Source organism: Condylura cristata, unplaced genomic scaffold (assembly GCF_000260355.1).
Source record: "Condylura cristata isolate star-nosed mole 26May11 unplaced genomic scaffold, ConCri1.0 scaffold00023, whole genome shotgun sequence".
In the NCBI taxonomy this organism is placed as follows: domain Eukaryota; kingdom Metazoa; phylum Chordata; class Mammalia; order Eulipotyphla; family Talpidae; genus Condylura; species Condylura cristata.
Genome location: NW_004567124.1, coordinates 4,460,320 through 4,480,781, shown reverse-complemented (window position 1 = coordinate 4,480,781; position 20,462 = coordinate 4,460,320). Strand labels below are relative to the sequence as shown.

Here is a 20,462-nt window from a genome sequence, read left to right as displayed (position 1 = left end):
GTGTGGGGGTGAGAAGGAGGCTTCAGGCATCAAGGGCAAAGAGGACAAGCAGGCCCAAGCTGAGGGTGGGCCGTTTCCGCGCAGCAGAACCTTGCTTCGTTCAGGCCTCGTTTGCCGGCCGGTCGGCTTTGGAAGAGACACTCCACTTAACCGTCCCTCCCGCTCGCACCCTCCCCCTCCCGGCCCAGTCGGCGGAGGCTGGTCTTCCTCCCCGCCCCGAGTCCCCGGGCTGCTGCAGCGGGAGCGGTCCGCAGCGCTCGGCTCCCCCACCCCCGGCGTGGAGCGCCGAACATCGACCGCGTCGGGCATTTCTCAGCCGTGGTGGGCGACGGTCTGCGAGTTTCCTTCAGCTGGGAGGACGAAGAGCGGAGGCGGAAGCATTTGCAGGCCGTAGGCCCAGCTGGCCGATCCGGCGAGACGCGCCCATCATTCAGCCCCCGGAGCGCGTGCGGCTCCCTAGGGACCTTGCCGGCGACCCGTAGCTCGGGCGCGCGCCTGTCGCAGCCCGCAGGAAGGAGGGGTCCGGCCTGAGGCCCGGGGCTGCGGCCGCCATGGAGATCCCCTCGGCCCGGGGCCGGCGCCTGGGGCCTTGGGGGCGGCCCTGACCGCCTTCCTCCCCGCCGGGCCTGGGTCGCGGACGTGCCCCCCGCGGCCTTCGGCCACCTCTGCGTCTCCGCCCTCCCCGGGCCGCGCTGCTGCCTGGGCGCGGCGGCGGCGGCGGCGCCCTGTTGAATGGGCTGTGAGGGCCCAGGTTTGAAGCGCTGGCGAACGCGGCCTCCGGGGGCGCAAGACAGCAGCAGCGGTGGCGACCAAACGGGTGCTGGAGTTGGCGGCGGCCATGGAGGGCCTGGCCGGCTATGTATACAAGGCGGCCAGCGAGGGCAAGGTGCTGACCCTGGCCGCCTTGCTTCTCAACCGGTCTGAGAGCGACATCCGCTATCTGCTCGGCTATGTCAGCCAGCAGGGAGGGCAGCGCTCCACGCCCCTCATCATCGCAGCCCGCAATGGGCACGCCAAGGTGGTGCGCCTGCTGTTAGAACATTACCGGGTGCAGACTCAGCAGACTGGCACGGTGCGCTTCGACGGGTAGGTACATCCCAGCTCCAACCTCCTCTCCGACCGTGTGGACCCACCGCTTCACCCGCCCACCCCTCGCGCACTCTCTTAATGGAGAGTACCACTTCCCGCTTTTGAACCTCGGCCCATCAGTGCTCACCTTTCTCTTCCAGGGCTAATACTCCTTCCCATGTTTTGCTGCTCATGGTCACAGGCCCTTTACCCTTTATCCCCCTCTCTAGGTAAATAACCACACCCTCTGGCTTGATAGCGAGGTGCTCGCTACGAGTTGGTCTGAACAGCAGCATGGAGGTGGCTGCCCATCCAGGTTTTATCTTTACTGGCACCGGGGTTGTAACAGAGCTCAGGAATTGACAAGGGCTGCAGTTAACGTCGAAGACCCCCGTTTGATGAGTTAGTCGGCCATCCAGTGTTTAACTCCCTAGAGTGCTTTTTTAAACCCCTTAGCAGGTTGTTGGGGCCTCCCTATCAGAATAAGCCGCTAAAGCCAGCCCAGCAGCAAGAGCCTCTTGAAGGGGCCACGCAGCCAGACTTCCCAAGACAGGACTGATTCTTCCACGTTGCTTGAGGTGGTAATAGTAGCTGGAAAGACAGCATTGGACCTTGTAAGAGGTGATGCCATTGTTAAGTTACTGGGATGTTGTGGAGACGCTCCAGAATTTGTTATTATTCGAGTTTGGGAGTTCAGAAATTCATCTTGTCATAGTTGTCCTTTACGTTTAATTGTACATATATTTGGGTATCATAATGTTGAACACGGAATGCTAGGTTTCATGTTACCCTTTTTTCTGCCATAGATGATTACAAAGTGTTTTACGTCTGCATGAACTGCACTTGTTTACATTGACCTGTGCCAGCATACTAACTCTCTAGGATTTTTAGCATTTTTTCTTTTGAGGTAGATTTATTTATTTAGCTAAAGATACTTGTCTTTAGTTTTGGTGATTAAAGACTGCTTGGTAAAAACCTGATTGAAAAACATTTCTTCACAATGACTAGGGCATTGATGGGTTTTGATTGATCTTTTTTAAATTTAATAATAAAAGCTTTTCTATTTTAGATGAGATGGAAATGTGGAGTGTCACATTTTCATGAAATGATAGAGCAGCTTTTCTTTGGTGCCACCTCTTTAGACATTAAAGAGATGGTCTTTTTCATGTTGACCAAAGATGGCAACCTTATTCATGTTTGCTTTTTCTTGTAGGCTTCTGTAATTCCTTGCCTTCCCCCTCTTTTTTTTTTTTTTAATACCCAGAGGGTGAGTGAAGCAGAATGACACCTGAACTTTCAGCACCATTTTAGTTGTATAGGCAGATGCATCTATTGAGATAAGAATCTTTGCAGTAACAGCTGCTGGGAACTCTCAGCTTGCTGAGGCCTGTTTGGATGAGGAGAGTGTCGAGAAAATGCAATTTTCTTCTTTTAAAGATTTATTTATTTATGCACACAACAGGCCAGAGGTGTGTGGTGGGGGGGGCGGGGGTGAGAGTATTCACCAGAGACAGGGGAGCAGAACAGGCAGATGTACTGAAATACACTGCTGAGGGGAGCAGGCGGCTAGTGGGCCCGGAGAGGTCTGACATGCCACATGGGTCAGCTTCCTGGCTGTGGGTCAGCCCCCTGGCCAGGGATTAAACTCCTCGCTGCAGTGCTGCAGCCAACCCCATAGTGCTGCACTTCAACCAATTGTGCCACCAGGGAGGGTCCGAAAATCTAATTTTCTAAAGCACTTGGACAGACATTGCTCATTACTATCTTCCTTAATGATCAAAACCTGCTACATTGCAGGGTTTACTTTGCCCAGTATTCTGCAGTGTCCAGTGAAATTAAGAGGTTCAATAAACACTTACTTGAACATCTATTATGTGTCAGGAATTGAATATGCAGAGATGAGTTAACATACTGTTCCCACTATGGTGAATGTCTATGGTGGAGAAAGAGGGAAAGGTCAATAAATGATTAATCGTGCATGTGATTAGGGTTATAGAAGTCTTCTCAGCTACTAAGGGAGCTGAGCAAAGGAAGTGCTCAACTTTGCCTTGAGGGAATCTGGAGGCTTCACAGTGGAGGTGCTATTTGAGTTGGTCTTAAAGGATAGCAGGAAGTAAAGAGCTGAAGCAGCATCATGGTGCACTTGTAATGGCAAGTATTTCATTCAGGTTTAGGAAGCAATTCCAGCATGGGGAAGATAAGAAAAAGATTACAGAAGACTTAGAGAGAGGCAGAGCAGATTTTGATGATCCCTGTATGAATACCTAGTTAGATTGGTGAGACTGCAGTCACATGCATCCTGTCATTTCTAATTTTGTCTGAGCTTTCTTGAATCCTTTTTGCTTATGAATTGTTACAATTATGAATTTATTAGCTGCCAATTAAAAGTAGTTTAACATTGTCTGGTAGGGCTAGCCTTGTGCTGCTGTTCTTTGAAGGATACAGAAAAACAAGTTTCCACTTTTGAGGAGCAAAGTAGAAGAGCAAAGGAGAGGAATGGAAGTTCATGGCCACCTTTCTGCCTACTCACATCACTCTGAGATTATTTTGTAATCTCAGTCATTTTGACATTTCAGAACTAGATAAAGAGTGTATTTACAAATGTCATGATTTCACTTTGCACTCATTCCAGACATTATGAAAATGTTAGCCTGAGTGAGCTGTTAACAGTGTGAAGCTCACTCACGCTTTTGGGGACTGACTCTTCAGCAGCATTTAGCCAAACCCCCTTTAGATTCCATTGGCCCTTGAGGGTCTTGGCCAGTGGGACTAACAGGCTCTCTCTGTGTGCCTAGATTAATGTTTCCTAATTTTCAGTCATTTGTTACCATCTTCACAATTTTTTGGTCAAATTTATCACAACCTATCATGTTACTTGCCTCCTGTTTTTAAAACATCAACTCTTATCTTTATCCTGAGCAACTGTATCTGTAATTATGTATTTGATGTGATACTTGTGTGTGTGTTGTATGTATGAGAGTAAATAAAAATTGAAAAAAATTCAAAGTTTGTATTCTGCTTGTAATCACTTTAGAAAAGTGAATTTTTAATAAGTCTCCAGAGGAGAGACCACGTACATAGACTAACCTCCAGATTGATATTTGAATTTATTTTCAGGGATTCCATTTGAAATTATTTTACTTATGGCTTAATATGAAGAAAAGTGACATGAGTAGGATTGAAAGAACCATTAGTTGGAGAATAGGAAGCTGTTAAAATATTACAGAAATGGAACAGAACAAAGGAAAGGTGTCTTTTGACCATGAACTGTTACTCTAGTTGAGTTCTGAGGGCTTGACTGCCAGTTTGGGGGAACTGCAATCATAGGGGGGTTTGCTGACATGGCTGGAAAGGAAAAGGGGACTTCTGGGAATTCTGAAGCTTAAAGTCAGTACTAATACTAAAATTTAAAAAAATGTCTAGTTGTAGAGGAAAGGTATGAGGGGCACATCATTTGACATGTTTAGAAAGTCACTATGAATGGTCTAATGTATGATTAAGCATTCTGGTTAAAAGAAAGTGATGATCATTTATCATCACTTAAATTTCCATTTCAAATGTTTGAACCTGATGTTTTTATTCCAAATTGAGTCAGGAACTAGATGAGCTTGTTTTATGATCAAAAAAAATTTTTGTGTGTGAAATATTTCCATCATTGGATACATATGTTTTATTTAAAATATAGGTATATCAAAATACAATTTTTTTTTATTTTAAGGTGAAATACATAATAGTTTGTCCTGCATTTTTTGCCCAGTCTAGAAAGATCATTGTTTTATAGTGATTTCCCTGTAGGTACTACGTAAATCATTAATTTCATTATCTTTATTTTCTGTGATGAATGCATGTGACAGTTTGTTTTGCGGTACCATGCCCTTAATAATTTTAACTTTATTTTATGGGCAGATGAATGTCATAGATGTTAGGCTTATAATTTGTTTTAATATGGTTAGTATTTTCATTTAGATATAGAAACCCAAAAGTCACTAAGTTTTTGAAGAGCTAATTATTTTGTTTCCTACAGTGAACTTCTTAAAAAAAAAAATTATGCATACAGGGGTGCAGGGGAGTGAGAAGATTTACCAGAGACAGAGTGGAGAACAAAATAGGCAGATCTACTGAAATGCAGTCTGTAGTGATTTTTTTTTGCCATAAACAATTTTAAAATGTCAATTGCTACATTAAAAATAGTTGAAAGTTTTGAGGATCTAATCAGTCATTGTTTGGAAAAATGGAAATTTTTAGGTTTCCCTAGGGAAAGTGAATGGATTGTTATATAGATCAGTCAAGTATTGACTTGTAATTTAATTTTTATTCTTTCACACTACATTCTGTGAGAGATTTGGTGTCAGAAAAATATTTTAGCCACTCTGTCTCTTTTTTAATCTTTAAGGTGGGAATCGTATTTATTTTGTGTGATTATTGTGAGATGCAAGGTAATATATGTGAATCCCCCCCTTTTTTTTTAAAAGAGCACCCTGCAAGTTGATACAAATTTAATTATTAGGAACATTTAACAGTAGCAAATCACATTTATAAGGACTTGATTTTTTTTTTTTTAAGATTTACTTATGTACACAGGAGTGGGATACAAGCCAGAAGTGCAGGGGCAGTGAGAGGATTCACTAGTGACAGTGGTGAGCAGAACAGGCCACACTGCTGAGGGGAGTAGCGGGCAGGTCAGGAGAGGGCTGCTGCCATGTGGGTCAGCTCTGGGATTGGGGATCCAACTTGCAGTGAAGCGGCTGCCGCTAGCTTGCAGTGCTGCGCCTTAACCTGCTCCAGCAGGGAGAGCTGGTGAATATCTTTTTTAATGTACCATTTCTTGAGTTTTAGGTAGTTCAGATTCATGTTTCTGGTATATATAATAATTTTAGATTATTAAAAAGAACTAGGAAACATTGTAACTATGCAAATATAACTATACTAACTATTTTGTTGATTATATTGAATTTAAAAAGTGCTGTTTAAATTGAAACAAATTTTGAACAGTGACATACACTGTTTCCTTGCATTTGCTGTCTTTTATAGTTTCCTGAGTATCTGTATTTTTAATCTCATGTAAATCTTTTATTTTTTTAATAAAGGTTTATTTTGATTTATTTATGCATAGAAGAATTGGGGTATAGGCCAGAAGTGCTGGTGCGTAAGAGGATTCACCAGGGACAGAGTAGAGAGCAGAACAGGCACATCTACTGAGATATACTCTGAGGGGAGCAGTGGGCCAGACAAGAGAGGTCTGCTGTGCCGTGTGGGTCAGCTCCCTGGCTGGGGATCCAACTGCTGCAGTGGAAGGCAGTAGTTTGATAGTGCTGAAACTTTAACCCCTGTGCCACCAGGGATACTCCAACCCTTTTATATACCTGTAAAATGGACGTATTAGTATCTACCTCTTAGGAGTATTGGGGAGGAGGTTATTATGGGTATTAGATGAGATATATTCCATATTGTGCATTTAATACAATGCTTGGTGTTAGTTATTTGTATAGTTATTTGTGCTTATTTAAATTTTTTCTTTAAATTTAGTTGTGCCTTTTTTGAACTTATTTTAAATTATGTTTATTTTTAGGTAAGGTATAACATTTAGTAAAATGTATTCCTCTTAACTGTACAGTGTGATAAATTTTTAATATGTTTATTATCCATGTAATCTCCTAGATCAATATGTAGAACATTTTTATCACTCTAAAAGTTTCCCTTGTGCCCTTTTCAGGTTGTTCCCCTCCCGCCCCCAGAGTAATGATCATTCAGACTTGCATTAACATATATTAGTATTGTGCAAGTTCCAAGTATTTTTCCTGTACTTTAACTTTCTATAAATGGAGTAGTATTGTGTATTCCTGCCTGATGTCTTTTGCTTAATGAAAAGCATCTATCCCATCTATCTATGAGGTAGATCCATGCCGTTGAACGTTATCAGGAAACACACACACACAGTTTCCTTACATTTGCTACCTTTTCTTTTTTTTTTTTAATGTATCTCATTGTATGAGTGCACTGCAGCTTATTTACCCATTTTCTGTTTAGTTTACAGTGTTTGACTACTATGAATAAATCTGCCATGACCATTTTTGCATGTTTTGGGGTGGATATTTGTATGCATTTTTCTTTGGTATATACAACAATGTGGAATTGCTGGATCATAAGGTTAGTATGTGTTTAATTTTAATGGTTATTACAAAACAGCTTTCCAAGAATGGTTAAACCAAATTTCATTCCTACCAGCAAATTCACTAGTAAGAAGAATTACCCCACATCCTGCCCAATAGAGCAATATCATCAATCATATTAATCTTTGCTCTTCTGGTGGGTATGTATCAGTAATTCTTGGCTTTGATTTGAATTTGTTCAGTGAGTAATTGTCTTGAGCATCTTTTCACAATTTTTCAGTCATATGAATATCTTTCGTGAAATTTACTTGTTCAGTATCTTCACCCATCTTTTTTTTTTTTTTTTAAAGATTTATTTATTCATACAGAACTGGGGTACAGGCCAGAGATGTGGAGGGTGAGAGGATTCACCAGGGACAGAGTGGGGAGCAGAACAGGCAGATCGATGAAGTACATTGCTGAGGGGAGCAGCGGGCAGGTCAAGAGACGTCTGCCAAGCCATGTGGATCTCCTCTGGGGCAGGCGGGGATCGAACTCATGCGGAAGTGGCTTAAGCTTCTTAGTGCTGTGCTTTAACCCGCTGCACCACCAGGGAGGGCCCTCACCCATCTTTTAAATCAGTTGTTTTGTCTTTTCTCTTTGATTTGTCAGATAACAGCTATTGCAAATTTCTTCTTTCCGTGGGTGGATTGCTTGTTCCTTTTCTTCCTGTCTTTTGATGAATAGCAGTTCTTAATTTTAATGAAGTACAATAGATCAAGTATTTTTTCTTTTATGCTTGGTACTCATCAACCCCAAAGTCATGAGGATAGTCTTTTTTATTTTAGGAAAGGTTTATTGGTTTGCTTTTCACATTATATACCTATGTTACTTTTTTAATTTTTGTGCATAGTGTAAGGTATAAGAATAAAAGCTGATTTTTTAACATACAGATACTTAGTTGCATTTATTTTTATTCAGTTGCACCATTTATTAGAAGAACATATTTCCTACTTGAATCTCTTTCCTTTGTTTTAAAGATTTATTTATTCATTCATACAGAACTGGGATATAAGCCAGAGGTGCAGGGGTGGTGAGAGGATTCACCAGAGACAGACTGGGGAGCAGAAAAGGCAGATCGACGAAGTACACTGCTGAGGGGAGCAGCCAGCGGGTCAGGAGAGGTCTGCCGGGCCATCTGGATCACCTCCGGGGCTGGGCATCAAACTCATTGAAGTGGCTGCGGCCAGCTTGCAGTACTAAGTCCTAACCCATTGTGCCACCAGAGAGGGCCCCCTACTTGAATTTAATGGGAGCTTTTGTTATAAATCAAATGACTATATGTGGAATTTTTCCCCCTCTTTTGACACATTTGTCTATCTGTGCCAGTGATACGCTCTTAATTACTGTCGTTTGTCTTCCAACTTTATTTTTCTTTTAGGATTAACTTAGTTCTAGGTTTTGTATTTCCATATAATTTTAGAAGTGGCTTGTAAATTTTTATTTTTAAGATTAGTTATGCATACAAGAATTGGGGTTCAGGACAGAGGTGCTGGGGGGTGGTGGTGAGAGGATTCACCAGAGATAGTATAGTGGGGAACAGAACAGGTGGATTGACCAAAATACACTGTTGAGGGGAGCAGTCAGACGGGAGAAGTCTGCTGCTCCATGTGGGTTAGCTTTCTGGCCAGAGATGAAAATAGTGCTCCGTGGTTATGAACAGCTTCATAGCGCTGTGCTTTAACTCCTTGCATCACCAGGGAGGCCCTGGCTTAACAGTTTCTACATACATGTGTGAATTCATATGTATGTATGTGCATATATATATAAATCCACAAAGATTTTGATTTGGATTGCATTGAATGTATACAATCTATACATCATTTTGAAGGAGAAGTGACTTTTTAAAAAAGATTTTATATAAAAGCTTATATTTTATTTAAAAATAAATAAAATATTTTTGCATAGAAGAGCCAGGGTACAGGCCAGAGGTGTAGGGAAGGTAGGGAATGAGAAAATTCACCAGAGACAAGAGTGGGGAGCAGAATAGGCCATTTTGACTGAGCTACACTGTTAAGTAGGGCAGTGGGCAAGACAGGAGAGGTCTGCTGTGCCCTGTGTGGATTTAGCTCCCTGGCCGGGATGAAACTCAGGCTATGGGGATGATAGTGTTGAGACTTAATCTAGGCCACTGGGGAGGCCCAGAATAGACATTTTAATAGTATTAAGTATTCCAAACTATGAACATGGTATTACTTTATTTTAGAATTGTTTTATAATTTTGAGTATAGGGGTCTTAAATATTTTTCACTAGCTTATTACTAGCTATAGATATTTCCTGGTACTATTGTAAATAGTATTTTTTTTTTTGACCAGTGAAATGGGAAAAATGTTGAAATTTTATGGAATCAAGACAATCAAGATGTAAGGGAATTTTTGTTAAACTGAATTGTTTACAAAAAATACAATAGGTGATCATTATAACAGCACTAAAAATACATAAAGTGTTACACTGCTATAATTTCTTATTTTCTTAATTCTTTAATTAATTGGCATTTAAAAAAAAAGATTTATTTATGCATACAGAACTGGAGTACAGGCCAGAGGTGCAGGGGGTGAGAGGATTCACCAGAGACAGAGCTGAGAGCAGAATAGGCAGATCAACGAAGTATGCTGCTGAGGGGAGCAGCGGCGGGTCAGGAGAGATCTGCCATGCCATGTAGGTTACCTCCCTGGCCAGGAATAGAAATCATGTTGAAGTGGCTTTAGTTTCATAGTGCTGCACTTTAACTTGTTGTGCCACCAGGGAGGGCCCTAAAGTGGCATTTTTAATACTTAAAATACTAAAAGCCATTTCAGAAGCCTCCTGATTATTTTTTTAGGTATATCTTCCATACACTACACACATCTTAAATGAGAAACTTTTGAGTTTTCCTCCTAAATTTCCATAAATGTAGTTACTGCATAGCTCAAGATACAGAACATTTACAGTAGCTTTAAACCTCTTGTAAGCCAGTACTACATTCTCCCTTTTGGTAATCACATGTGTAATGCTACTGAAAAGGCTTTTTTTATATAAACATTTTGTATCATTACTGGAAACTAAAGAAGTAACTGGATTATTAAAAAGTGTGACTTGGCCTTCCCTGGTGGCGCAGCGGGTTAAAGCACTGCACTGAAAAGCTAAAGCCACTTCCGCATGAGTTCGATTCCCGCCTGCCCCGGAGGTGACCCACATGGCGTGGCAGACCTCTCCTGACCCGCCCGCTGCTCCCCTCAGCAGTGTACTTCGTCCATCTGCCTGTTCTGCTCCCCACTCTGTCTCTGGTGAAGCCTCTGGCCACCCCTGAGCCTCTGGCCTGTACCCCAGTTCTGTATGTACAAATAAAATAAATCTTAAAAAAAAAAAAAAAAGTGTGACTTATTTTCAGCAGAAATGACAGAGGGGCTGGTTTGTTGGCGTTTAACTGTGATACTTATTTTATACTAGGGAAATTGTATTCATTTTCATTTTATGGGAGATATATTTTTGTTTAGGTCTTATTTATTTTATAGATATTAAATTATATACTGGGGAGCTCACCAGTGAGGTTTTGACATAATTATTTAATTAATGCTGAATATTGCTTTTTTATTATATATGTTTATAGATCTATTTACAGTATTCATTTTGTAACAGTGTTTACCCCCCTCCCCCACCAGTCATCACCATAGCCCCCACAGTCCTCCTTCCTCCTGCTCCTTCTGTGTCCTCCCTCCCCTGTTGGATCTCCGGCTTATAATTGTCTGGGGTTTTTGTATTGTTTTGTATTGTAATAACTATACACTTTTTTTTTGCTGTCTTGTTTGGTTGTCTTAAATTCCTCCTATAAGTGAAACCATTCAATAACTTTGTTTTTCCTTTTGATTTATTTCACTGAGCATAATCCCTTCCAACTCCATCCACATTGCAGCAAATGGCATGGGTTTATTTTTTTGATTGCTGAGTAATATCCCATTGTGTGTGTGTGTGTATGTGTGTGTGTGTGCCACATCTTGATCCAGCCATCTAGTTTTGGGCATTTGGGTTGTTTCCAGGATTTATCTATTGTAAGAAGTGCTGTGGTAAACATAGGGGTGCATATATCTTTTTGAATTAATGTTTTTGTGTCCTTTGGGTAGATCTCTACCTAGAAGTGGAATTGCTGAGTCGTATGGTAGTTCCATTTTTAGTAGTCTGAGGAATGTCCATACAGCTTTTGAATATTGCTTTTGGTTGACCTTTTTTCCGTAACAGTTGCAAGTAAACTTATGATTCTGGCACAATGGACCCATGTATGACTAGTAAAAATCTCCTTTTCACATCTGACAGTCAATAATAGATTACAAAGTTTGTGAATTAGGTTGGGAAAAAATTCAAAATGGAAAAAGAGAAAGATCCATTTCCTAGCAAGGCTGTAGTTTTTTTTTTTTTTAAGATTTATTTATGTATACAAGAGCCAGAGAGATGTGGGGGCAGGGTGGTGAGAGGATTCACTCTCGTGAGGAGTAGGTAACAGGCAGATTGACTGAAATATATTGCTGAGGGGAGCAGTGGGTGAGACAGATGTCTGCTGCGCCTGTGGGTCAGCTCCCTGGCTGGGGATTGAACTTGTGCTGCAGTGGCTGCTCACGTTTTTATAGTGTTGAGACGTAACCCCATACACCACCAGGGAGGCCCCCATCCTTTGTTTTAAAGTCCCAGTTTCTAAAAACCTATTAACAGCACTAACTAGGGACTTACTCTACTACTCAAAGTGCTTTAGTTAAATCACCTGGCTTTATTTTCACCCAAACTAATGTTTCATTAATGTTGTGTTACTTTTTGGTCAGTGCAAATGAATACCTTCTTTAAATTTATACTAGGTCACGTGGCTTCCTTTTCCTAACTGTTTGCTCTTTTCATAAATAGGTATGTCATTGATGGTGCCACCGCTCTCTGGTGTGCAGCAGGAGCAGGACATTTTGAAGTTGTTAAACTTCTTGTCAGTCATGGAGCCAATGTGAACCATACAACAGTAACTAACTCAACCCCACTGAGGGCAGCATGCTTTGATGGCAGACTGGACATTGTGAAATACTTGGTTGAAAATAATGCCAACATTAGCATTGCCAATAAATATGACAACACCTGCTTAATGATTGCAGCATATAAGGGTCACACAGATGTGGTCCGATACCTTTTGGAACAGCGTGCTGATCCCAATGCTAAAGCACATTGTGGAGCTACAGCATTACACTTTGCAGCTGAAGCTGGCCACATAGATATTGTGAAAGAGCTGATAAAATGGCGTGCTGCTATAGTAGTGAATGGCCATGGGATGACGCCATTAAAAGTAGCTGCTGAAAGCTGTAAAGCTGATGTGGTTGAGTTGTTGCTCTCCCATGCTGATTGTGACCGAAGAAGTCGGATCGAAGCTTTGGAACTCTTGGGTGCCTCCTTTGCAAATGACCGTGAGAACTATGACATCATGAAGACATATCACTACTTATATTTAGCCATGTTGGAGAGATTTCAAGATGGCGATAACATTCTTGAGAAAGAAGTTCTTCCACCTATCCATGCGTATGGGAATAGAACTGAATGTAGAAATCCTCAGGAATTGGAATCCATTCGTCAAGACAGAGATGCTCTTCATATGGAAGGCCTTATCGTTCGGGAACGGATTTTAGGTGCTGACAATATTGATGTTTCTCATCCCATCATTTACAGGGGAGCTGTGTATGCGGATAACATGGAATTTGAACAGTGTATCAAGTTGTGGCTTCATGCCCTGCATCTCAGGCAGAAAGGTAACAGGAATACTCACAAGGATCTTCTTCGATTTGCTCAAGTTTTCTCACAGATGATACATTTAAATGAAACTGTGAAGGCGCCAGACATTGAATGTGTTTTGAGATGCAGTGTTTTGGAAATAGAGCAAAGTATGAACAGAGTAAAAAATATTCCAGATGCTGATGTCCACAATGCTATGGACAACTACGAATGTAATCTTTATACCTTTCTGTATTTGGTGTGCATCTCCACCAAAACACAGTGCAGTGAAGAAGATCAGTGTAAAATTAATAAGCAGATCTACAACCTGATTCACCTGGATCCCAGAACTCGTGAAGGTTTCACCTTGCTGCATCTAGCTGTCAACTCTAATACCCCTGTTGATGATTTTCACACCAATGATGTCTGTAGCTTTCCAAATGCGCTGGTCACAAAGCTCTTGCTGGACTGTGGTGCTGAGGTGAATGCTGTGGACAATGAGGGGAACAGCGCCCTTCACATTATTGTCCAGTACAACAGGCCCATCAGTGATTTTTTGACCTTGCACTCCATCATCATTAGTCTAGTTGAAGCTGGCGCTCACACTGACATGACAAATAAGCAGAATAAGACTCCACTCGACAAAAGTACAACTGGGGTATCTGAAATACTACTTAAAACTCAAATGAAGATGAGTCTGAAGTGCCTGGCTGCCCGAGCAGTTCGGGCTAATGACATTAACTACCAAGACCAGATCCCCAGAACTCTTGAAGAATTTGTTGGATTTCATTAAGTGACTGGATATGTAAAATCGTTTAATGTGGTGCTAAAAAGTAAAGGACTTTAATCACAGACAATAGAATTATGTGTTCATAAATTCTACTTTTCTTTCCATTACCCTTTCTCCTTACCCATTCTTCTTTAGTTCTGTTTTTGGTCTTGCCTCATAGGATAATTGATTTCAGATACACTTTAAACAAATTTGAATTGTTTAGGTGTAACTCTAAGGTGATTGGATATAGGTCACTTAACTATTTGCTTTTTTAAGGAATGAATATAAAGTATTTTGTTTATGTAACAAGGGACACTTATGATTTGACGTTAATAATGTTTTGGGGAAAAAAACAAACTGCCTACAAAAGTATTTCTGTTAAGCCTGTGTCAGCGTGTTACCTTTGCAGCAGTTTTGAGGATTGCGTGAAGAAAAATAACTTAAGAAACATTAAAGTAACAGGATGCCCAGGTGTTCTGCACATGCCAAGCTGCTGTAGGTAGTTTTTACTCTTCCATTATTTATGTGGCGTGATAAACACGTTGGGAGGACTAAAAAAATGCAGTTAATCTGAAAAATGTGCTTATATCATGATAGTCACAATTTAAAAGTTAAATCCATTGAAATTATTGTATTATGCTGTTTGGCATAGACAAAGTGGTAACAAACTTAGAGCAACTTTTCGGAGAATATTGATGGACTCTTGGCCTTTTGGCTTGAATTCTAAAATTCTTTGAAGTCTCTGTTTTAATGTAATTTATCTAAATTGCAGCAGTTTGCATTTGAGTCAGCTCATAGACATGTAAAAATTATGAATGCTGTGTTTTCTTATGAAACATTGTCACAGTAGAGTTATTCTATTTTTATCCTCTTACCCTTTTCTCCTGTGTGATAGCTTTTAAAATTTGGAAACTGCTTTTCTAGAAGGCATCTATTTGTGCCTCCCTAATAAGGTGTTTATGACAGATGAGAAGGAGGAACTAGGATAGTTTTATTAATTTTTATACTTTCTTTACGTAGTCTGTGATAAGAAGTAGAAAAATCACTAGTATGGTATAGGTAATTAGATGGTTTTGATGATGAAAATGATTTGTAATGCCACTTTGGAAGGTCTTTCTGTCTGAGAGCTGTAGATTTTTCAACCATACAATGTCACTTATTCCAACAGGCTTTATACAGAGGTCTTTATGGTTTTGTTTTGCTTTGTTTTAATGATAACATTTCGATTGTCAGACTAAAAATATTCTGTGATTAACTTTTAAGCATCACAGAGATTCAAGGGTACACACCTATTTCTATTTATGTTAAAAATGATAAAATTAGCTATATCTGTATTTTTCTCTCTAGTGCCAAATGAATGCCTTAGCTACTCATAGTGCATGGTAAGGACCTGTAAGTAAGGACCTGCAGCTTTTTTTCTTTAATGAAGCAACATTGGATTAAAAGTGAAAAAACCTACCCTGTAAGGTTTAAATTAACATTTTCTGTATGAGTAGTATGGATCTTGCTTTGTGAAGTAAGAAAAAGGTTCAGAATAAAACATAAATGACCAAGCCAAAATTGGCACCTAGGGCCTTAAATAAAGTAGAGATACCCCATGAAATGAAATGTGTTGAAAGATAGGGGGGAGTGAAATGGAGGGGGGAATGATTTGATACCTTTTTCCCTGAATAATGCAAAATACTTTTACAGCTCCTCTAGTTCTTTGTTTGTCTTCTTGCATCAGTTAGGAATGTTTTGATGGTAAATTCTGTCATGATAACGTATTTTTGTTTTCCTAACCTGAGATTTTTACAAGGAAGGCTTTTAGGATGGTTAAAGGGGAGGTATTTGAATGAGCCCTAATTTGAAAGTTACTGGCTTTGATCCTCCTGGTGTGAACTAAGGAACTACTGTACCTTGCTTTTGGCAACTCATGGCCTGAAAGAGAAGTGCACATCCTCAAGGTGAGTGAATCACTACTTTTTTCCACAGCTGAGGTCAGATCCTATATTTTTTAAACTTCAAAACCTGCTTATTTAACAGCCTGAGGAGTGGCTATGATACCTGGTATTCAGTTGGCCCCATTACTAATGTATATGATTTTTAAACACCAAAATTTAAAATATGAGCTAATGTTGCATGTTTCAAAAACCTTTTCGTCCCTTTGGCCACCCAGGACTAGCCCTATTTTAGATACTACTTATTTAAAAAGAGAACAGTGAAATGTGTATTCAGACATCAAAATTTAATGATACTCAGTGTTTTTGAAAAGGGAGGACGAAATGCTGGAGAAAGTAAAACTGCTAACTGAAATGCAGGCAAAGTTGGAATTTAAAGACAAACTATGACTTTACTAATGGTAACAGATTTTTTTTTTAAACTATAGTAATACATTGTATACTGTATTGCTAAGGATCTATCTTACAAAATAAATCCAAATGTGTATTTGAAACACCTGTATAAAACAGTTCTTGAAACAAGTAATCTTCTTTCCTGTTTTTTTAAATTTGTTTTTGGTAGAATTAAAAAAATATGTTTAGCCAAACCCTTCCCAAGCCTAGAGTTTTTGTTTTTGTTTTTTCTTTGTTTTGCTTTTAATGAAAATAAATAGGAAAGGTGATAGTTGTGTATCTGAGTGCTCTGAGAAATCTGAGCTGTTTCTGTGTTTATTACTGGTAGAATGATGCTTTGGAATGTAAATCTTCCTGGAAAACATGACAAATTCAATCAAAACTTCATCTCACTCAGTCATAAATTTGGTTGAATTAGATACCCAGGTAGATTAATGCCCCGGCAAACCATGAAAAAGTTAAGTGGGTTTTGTGCTTTGATAAGGACTGATGAAATTGAACTCTGTGTTTAGATAACTATTTAAGGAATAAACAGCAAATCTACTACCTAAATTAATAAAGGGGAAATTTTTTGCATAATAACTGTCATAGCATTTTTTTTAGTCTACCTTGAATTGTTCTGTGGGCCACAGGCCAACTTCTTTAATGCTCTTTGCTGTGGGAACTTAAAACAAAAAAGCAAGCTTTGATCTTGCTCGTTTCTGGGAAGGGTTTTTTCCATTGTACTAATAGTTGATTAATAACCAGTAGTCGTGAGAAAATTAGATAGGTATGATAGTACTATTTGAAGTAAAATATGATTTGGGGACAGCAGCTCCCTTAAGTATCAACTCTGTCTTAGCAAATTTTTTTTGAAAATAAATCCTAAGGGAACAACACCCTGTCACCATCTCTCCTGCAGTTGAGGCAGCTATTTGTGAATCTTTGGATTATTCAAGCAGAAGCATCTCTTTTTTGGAATGGGGTGGGGTGAGGAATGAGTTCCTGGACCTTGGATTACAGTTTGCTGGTTTTAGAAGCAACCAGTGATTGAACTAGTGGATAGATGGATTAAAGTATAAAGGACTTGTTTTTATGGTCGATTTTCTGTAAAAATCTTAAATGTTCCTTTTCAGGCTAGCCAGATGTACCAGTGTACAGTGTCTATTCTGTTTTCTTCACTGACAATACCATAACATTAAAATGGGTTAAAGAATAAAAAACTTGGCCTTTGCTCTATAACATTTCTCAGTCTGTGAGATTTTTAAGCTGTGTTCTTTCCTACTGGGAAAATGCATAGTTCTGCTCTGGATACCACCTCTGGAAGGTAGAAAGCTCCTTATGTATGGCACACTGCAGGGCTTTCTCATATTTCTGGAAGATTTGTCCAAATCTAAAGATGGGTGGGGTTGTACAGCATCCCTGACCCCCCAAGTATGGCATCTGAAATACTACACTGATACTGATGATATATTAATTTTTAAACTGTAAAGTAAATGTGGTCTCTAGTCCTAGGTTTGTGGTGTGTTCATTTGTGTTAATGTGCAGGGAAGGGACATTGATTTGATGGTTACGGGGAGTGTATCTTGATGTGTGCGCAGGGGTGAATATTGCTAAATTATTAACAGCTTTTCATTTAGGGGTGAGTCATGTGATGAATGGCCTAATTAGAAAAATGAAGGAGTGAAGATGCAAGCTTGCCAAGTGATGACGTGAACAAGGTTTTGTATCTGTTTTTTATCAGGTGTTGTGAAATTTGTGCATGGCTTTTTTTGTTTTTGCTAAATAATTGGTAGAGGAGAAAAGATGAGGAAAAAACTCCTCAGCTTTCCTAACCAATCTTTTCAGAGGTATATAGTTGGTGAGTAAAATCTGACTGGCCTAACATGTTGAAAAGATTCTATCCTTTATAATCACCCCATCCTGCAATCCTCCATGTAGAGGAACTGCATTGTTGTATTCTAGTAATTCACTGTGATTTATAACAAACCAGTGATGTCATTCTATTGTGCACTTTTGTCAAACCAGTTACGTGACTTTAATAAACATAGTAAACTTGCTGACTGCACCAGAGATCTATTAGTGATTTATATACTGCATGACATTTTCTTTTGAGTTTGACATGTAGAATCATTTTTAATTTCATGACAATTGACAGTCCTAATAAGCTCAGCTAATTTGAAACTAATAATATTGCTGTGTAAAAGGAAAAAAAAATGGTGTTTGTGTTCAGTAAATGTTTGAAAAAAACGACCTTGAAGTTTGTGTCTTTATTGTTCTGTGTTCCTTAGTTGAGGTGACTACTTGTTGAGTTCATTAAAAAAACTTTGTCACAGTTATATATACATGGGGGAAATTTTGAGAAAGTGAAGAAAAATTGAAATAGTAAAAGAACAAAGTTCTTATTCTTTCTGCTCCCCCCATTTGAACTCTTCAGGGAGGACAACCAATTGCTGTTCACAGTTTTTCAGGTAGCTTTCCAGAATTTTTTTGTACATATGTGTATTTTCCCCTTTTCATTTTATTAAAAATACAAATAGCCTATTGTATTTCCTACACGATTCTCCACCTTGTGTTTTTCATTTAATATATCTTAGGGATTTTTTTTTTTTACTGGGTATGTCATTTAAAAAAAGAGTAACCATGTCATTTATTCTGTAGCTAGACTTAATGTTTATTTAGCCAGACCTTATTGGTGGACTTTCAGGTTTTCAGTTTATTGATATTTAAAAAATACTTTCACCATCCCTGTTGTATTGTATTTATAGAACAAATTAATTCTTAGTCTGGAACTTCAGGATTTATGATTGTGTTTGTAAAATCATGATAGAGATCACATATCAGATATTTACATTTTTATATACCCTGTTTTATAATTAAAAATTGATTTCTGAGTTTTGTATTTTGCCTTTAAGGTGGGTACATAAATCCCATTTACCCATGTTTCTGAGTTTTGTATCTTGCTTGTAAGGTGGGTATATAAATCTCTTTAACCCATGTTTTCTTCTCATGGCTTCTCATCTGTTCCTTTTCTTCCTCCCCTTCTCCTCTTTGATTTAAATCTTTGACCTATCTGGCATTTATTTCGATGTAAAGATTTAGCTAGCCAAGGGCTCCCTTAATTCATTTTTACTTATTTGAATCATGAACCAAATTCCCATAATGTTCCAGATTCTTTGTTCTGTTCCATTGATCTGGAAGTGTGGGAGCTCTGGGGAATATTGCCCAGGCTCCAGCACTCATTAGCTCAGTGACCTTAGCTCTCTTGGTAGTTAGCCTTGATGAACTTGAGCAGGTTACTTTACTGTTCAAGCCTCAATTTCAGTAAGTTTGGATAATAATAATAATAGTAATAATTTAAAAAGGTTTTTTTATACATACAAGAGCTGGGGTACAGGCCAGAGGTGTGGAGGGTGAGAGATTTCACCAGAGGCAGAGTGGGGAACAACATAGGAAATCTACTGAAGTATACTGTTGAGGGGAGCAGCAGGCAGGTGAGGAGAGGTCTGTGACGCCATGTGGGTCAACTCCCTGCTCAGGGATCGAAGGCACGCTGCAGTGGCTGCAGAGAGCTTCGTAGTGCTGTGTTTTAACCCGTTGTGCTACCAGGGAGGGCTCCAGGAAAATAGTACTATTGGACTTGTGTTGTGATGAACAAATGGGAGACATGAAATGCTCAACATAGTGCCTCTGACAAATAGTGAAGTTCCTGGTAAATACTAAGTCTTACTACTGATGGGGCTAGTATTTTTCCATTTGGGTTTCTTTTTTTTTTTTTTTTAATGCAGGGGCAGGAGACAGTTACAGTTCATTATTGTATGTTGATTTTTCTGGATGAACTTTGGTGTCATTTTATGTTGAAAGATTTATTTGGTTAGCATTGAGAATTTATAGATTAATTTTGGGAGACATACCACCTCTGAACCTTTTTATCAAAAAAAAAGATGTGTTCTTTTGCTATGAAGTTTTAGGTCTTGCAACTTTTACTACCAAGTTTTTTGTTTGCATTGTGGATGGAAATTTCCTCATTACGTGTACTTCTTTGTTATTGTATTTCTATAGGCATTTTAATGGACTTTCTTTTTTAAAAGTAATTTTTCAGTTGCTTCTTTTGAATGTATTGGCTATATTAATCATTTATAAGTAATGATAATGTTGCGTTTTCCTTTCTGGTATTCACACCTCATTATTTCTTTTACGTAATTACATTGGTGAAGTTTCCAGAAGAGTATTACATCGTATTAGAGCACATCCTTGATCCATGTTTTCAAATTTAGATTTATGGTAGCCTTTCCAATCCCGATAAGAGACCTGAAAATCTCATTTAGCACAACTCTCACTTTTTAGTTGAGAGACACAAAAAAGAAGTGACTTTTCCATTCACACCACACAGCAATGAAGTGTCAGGTAGGCTCTCATATCTTGATCCACTGAACAGTGTTTTTACA

The 20,462-nt window shown here is 39.3% G+C and overlaps 1 protein-coding gene across 1 annotated transcript; it reads left to right on the top strand.

Moving 5' to 3' along the window:
• Positions 1–201: 201 nt before the first annotated feature.
• FEM1B (fem-1 homolog b (C. elegans)) lies at positions 202–13,782 on the top strand. The gene is made up of 2 exons (XM_004687639.2): positions 202–1,086; positions 12,088–13,782. The coding sequence occupies exons 1-2, from the start codon at positions 839–841 to the stop codon at positions 13,721–13,723; spliced, it is 1,884 nt and encodes a 627-aa protein (XP_004687696.1). The 5' UTR covers positions 202–838; the 3' UTR covers positions 13,724–13,782.
• The last annotated feature ends 6,680 nt before the right edge of the window (positions 13,783–20,462 follow it).

What these genes read in the sequence shown, in the direction of transcription:
- FEM1B (XM_004687639.2), top strand. Translation starts at nt 839, where the DNA reads ATGGAGGGCCTGGCCGGCTATGTATACAAGGCGGCCAGCGAGGGCAAG. An exon ending in GGCACGGTGCGCTTCGACGG is followed by an intron (nt 1,087 to 12,087) that starts GTAGGTACATCC and finishes TTTCATAAATAG; the next exon opens with GTATGTCATTGATGGTGCCA.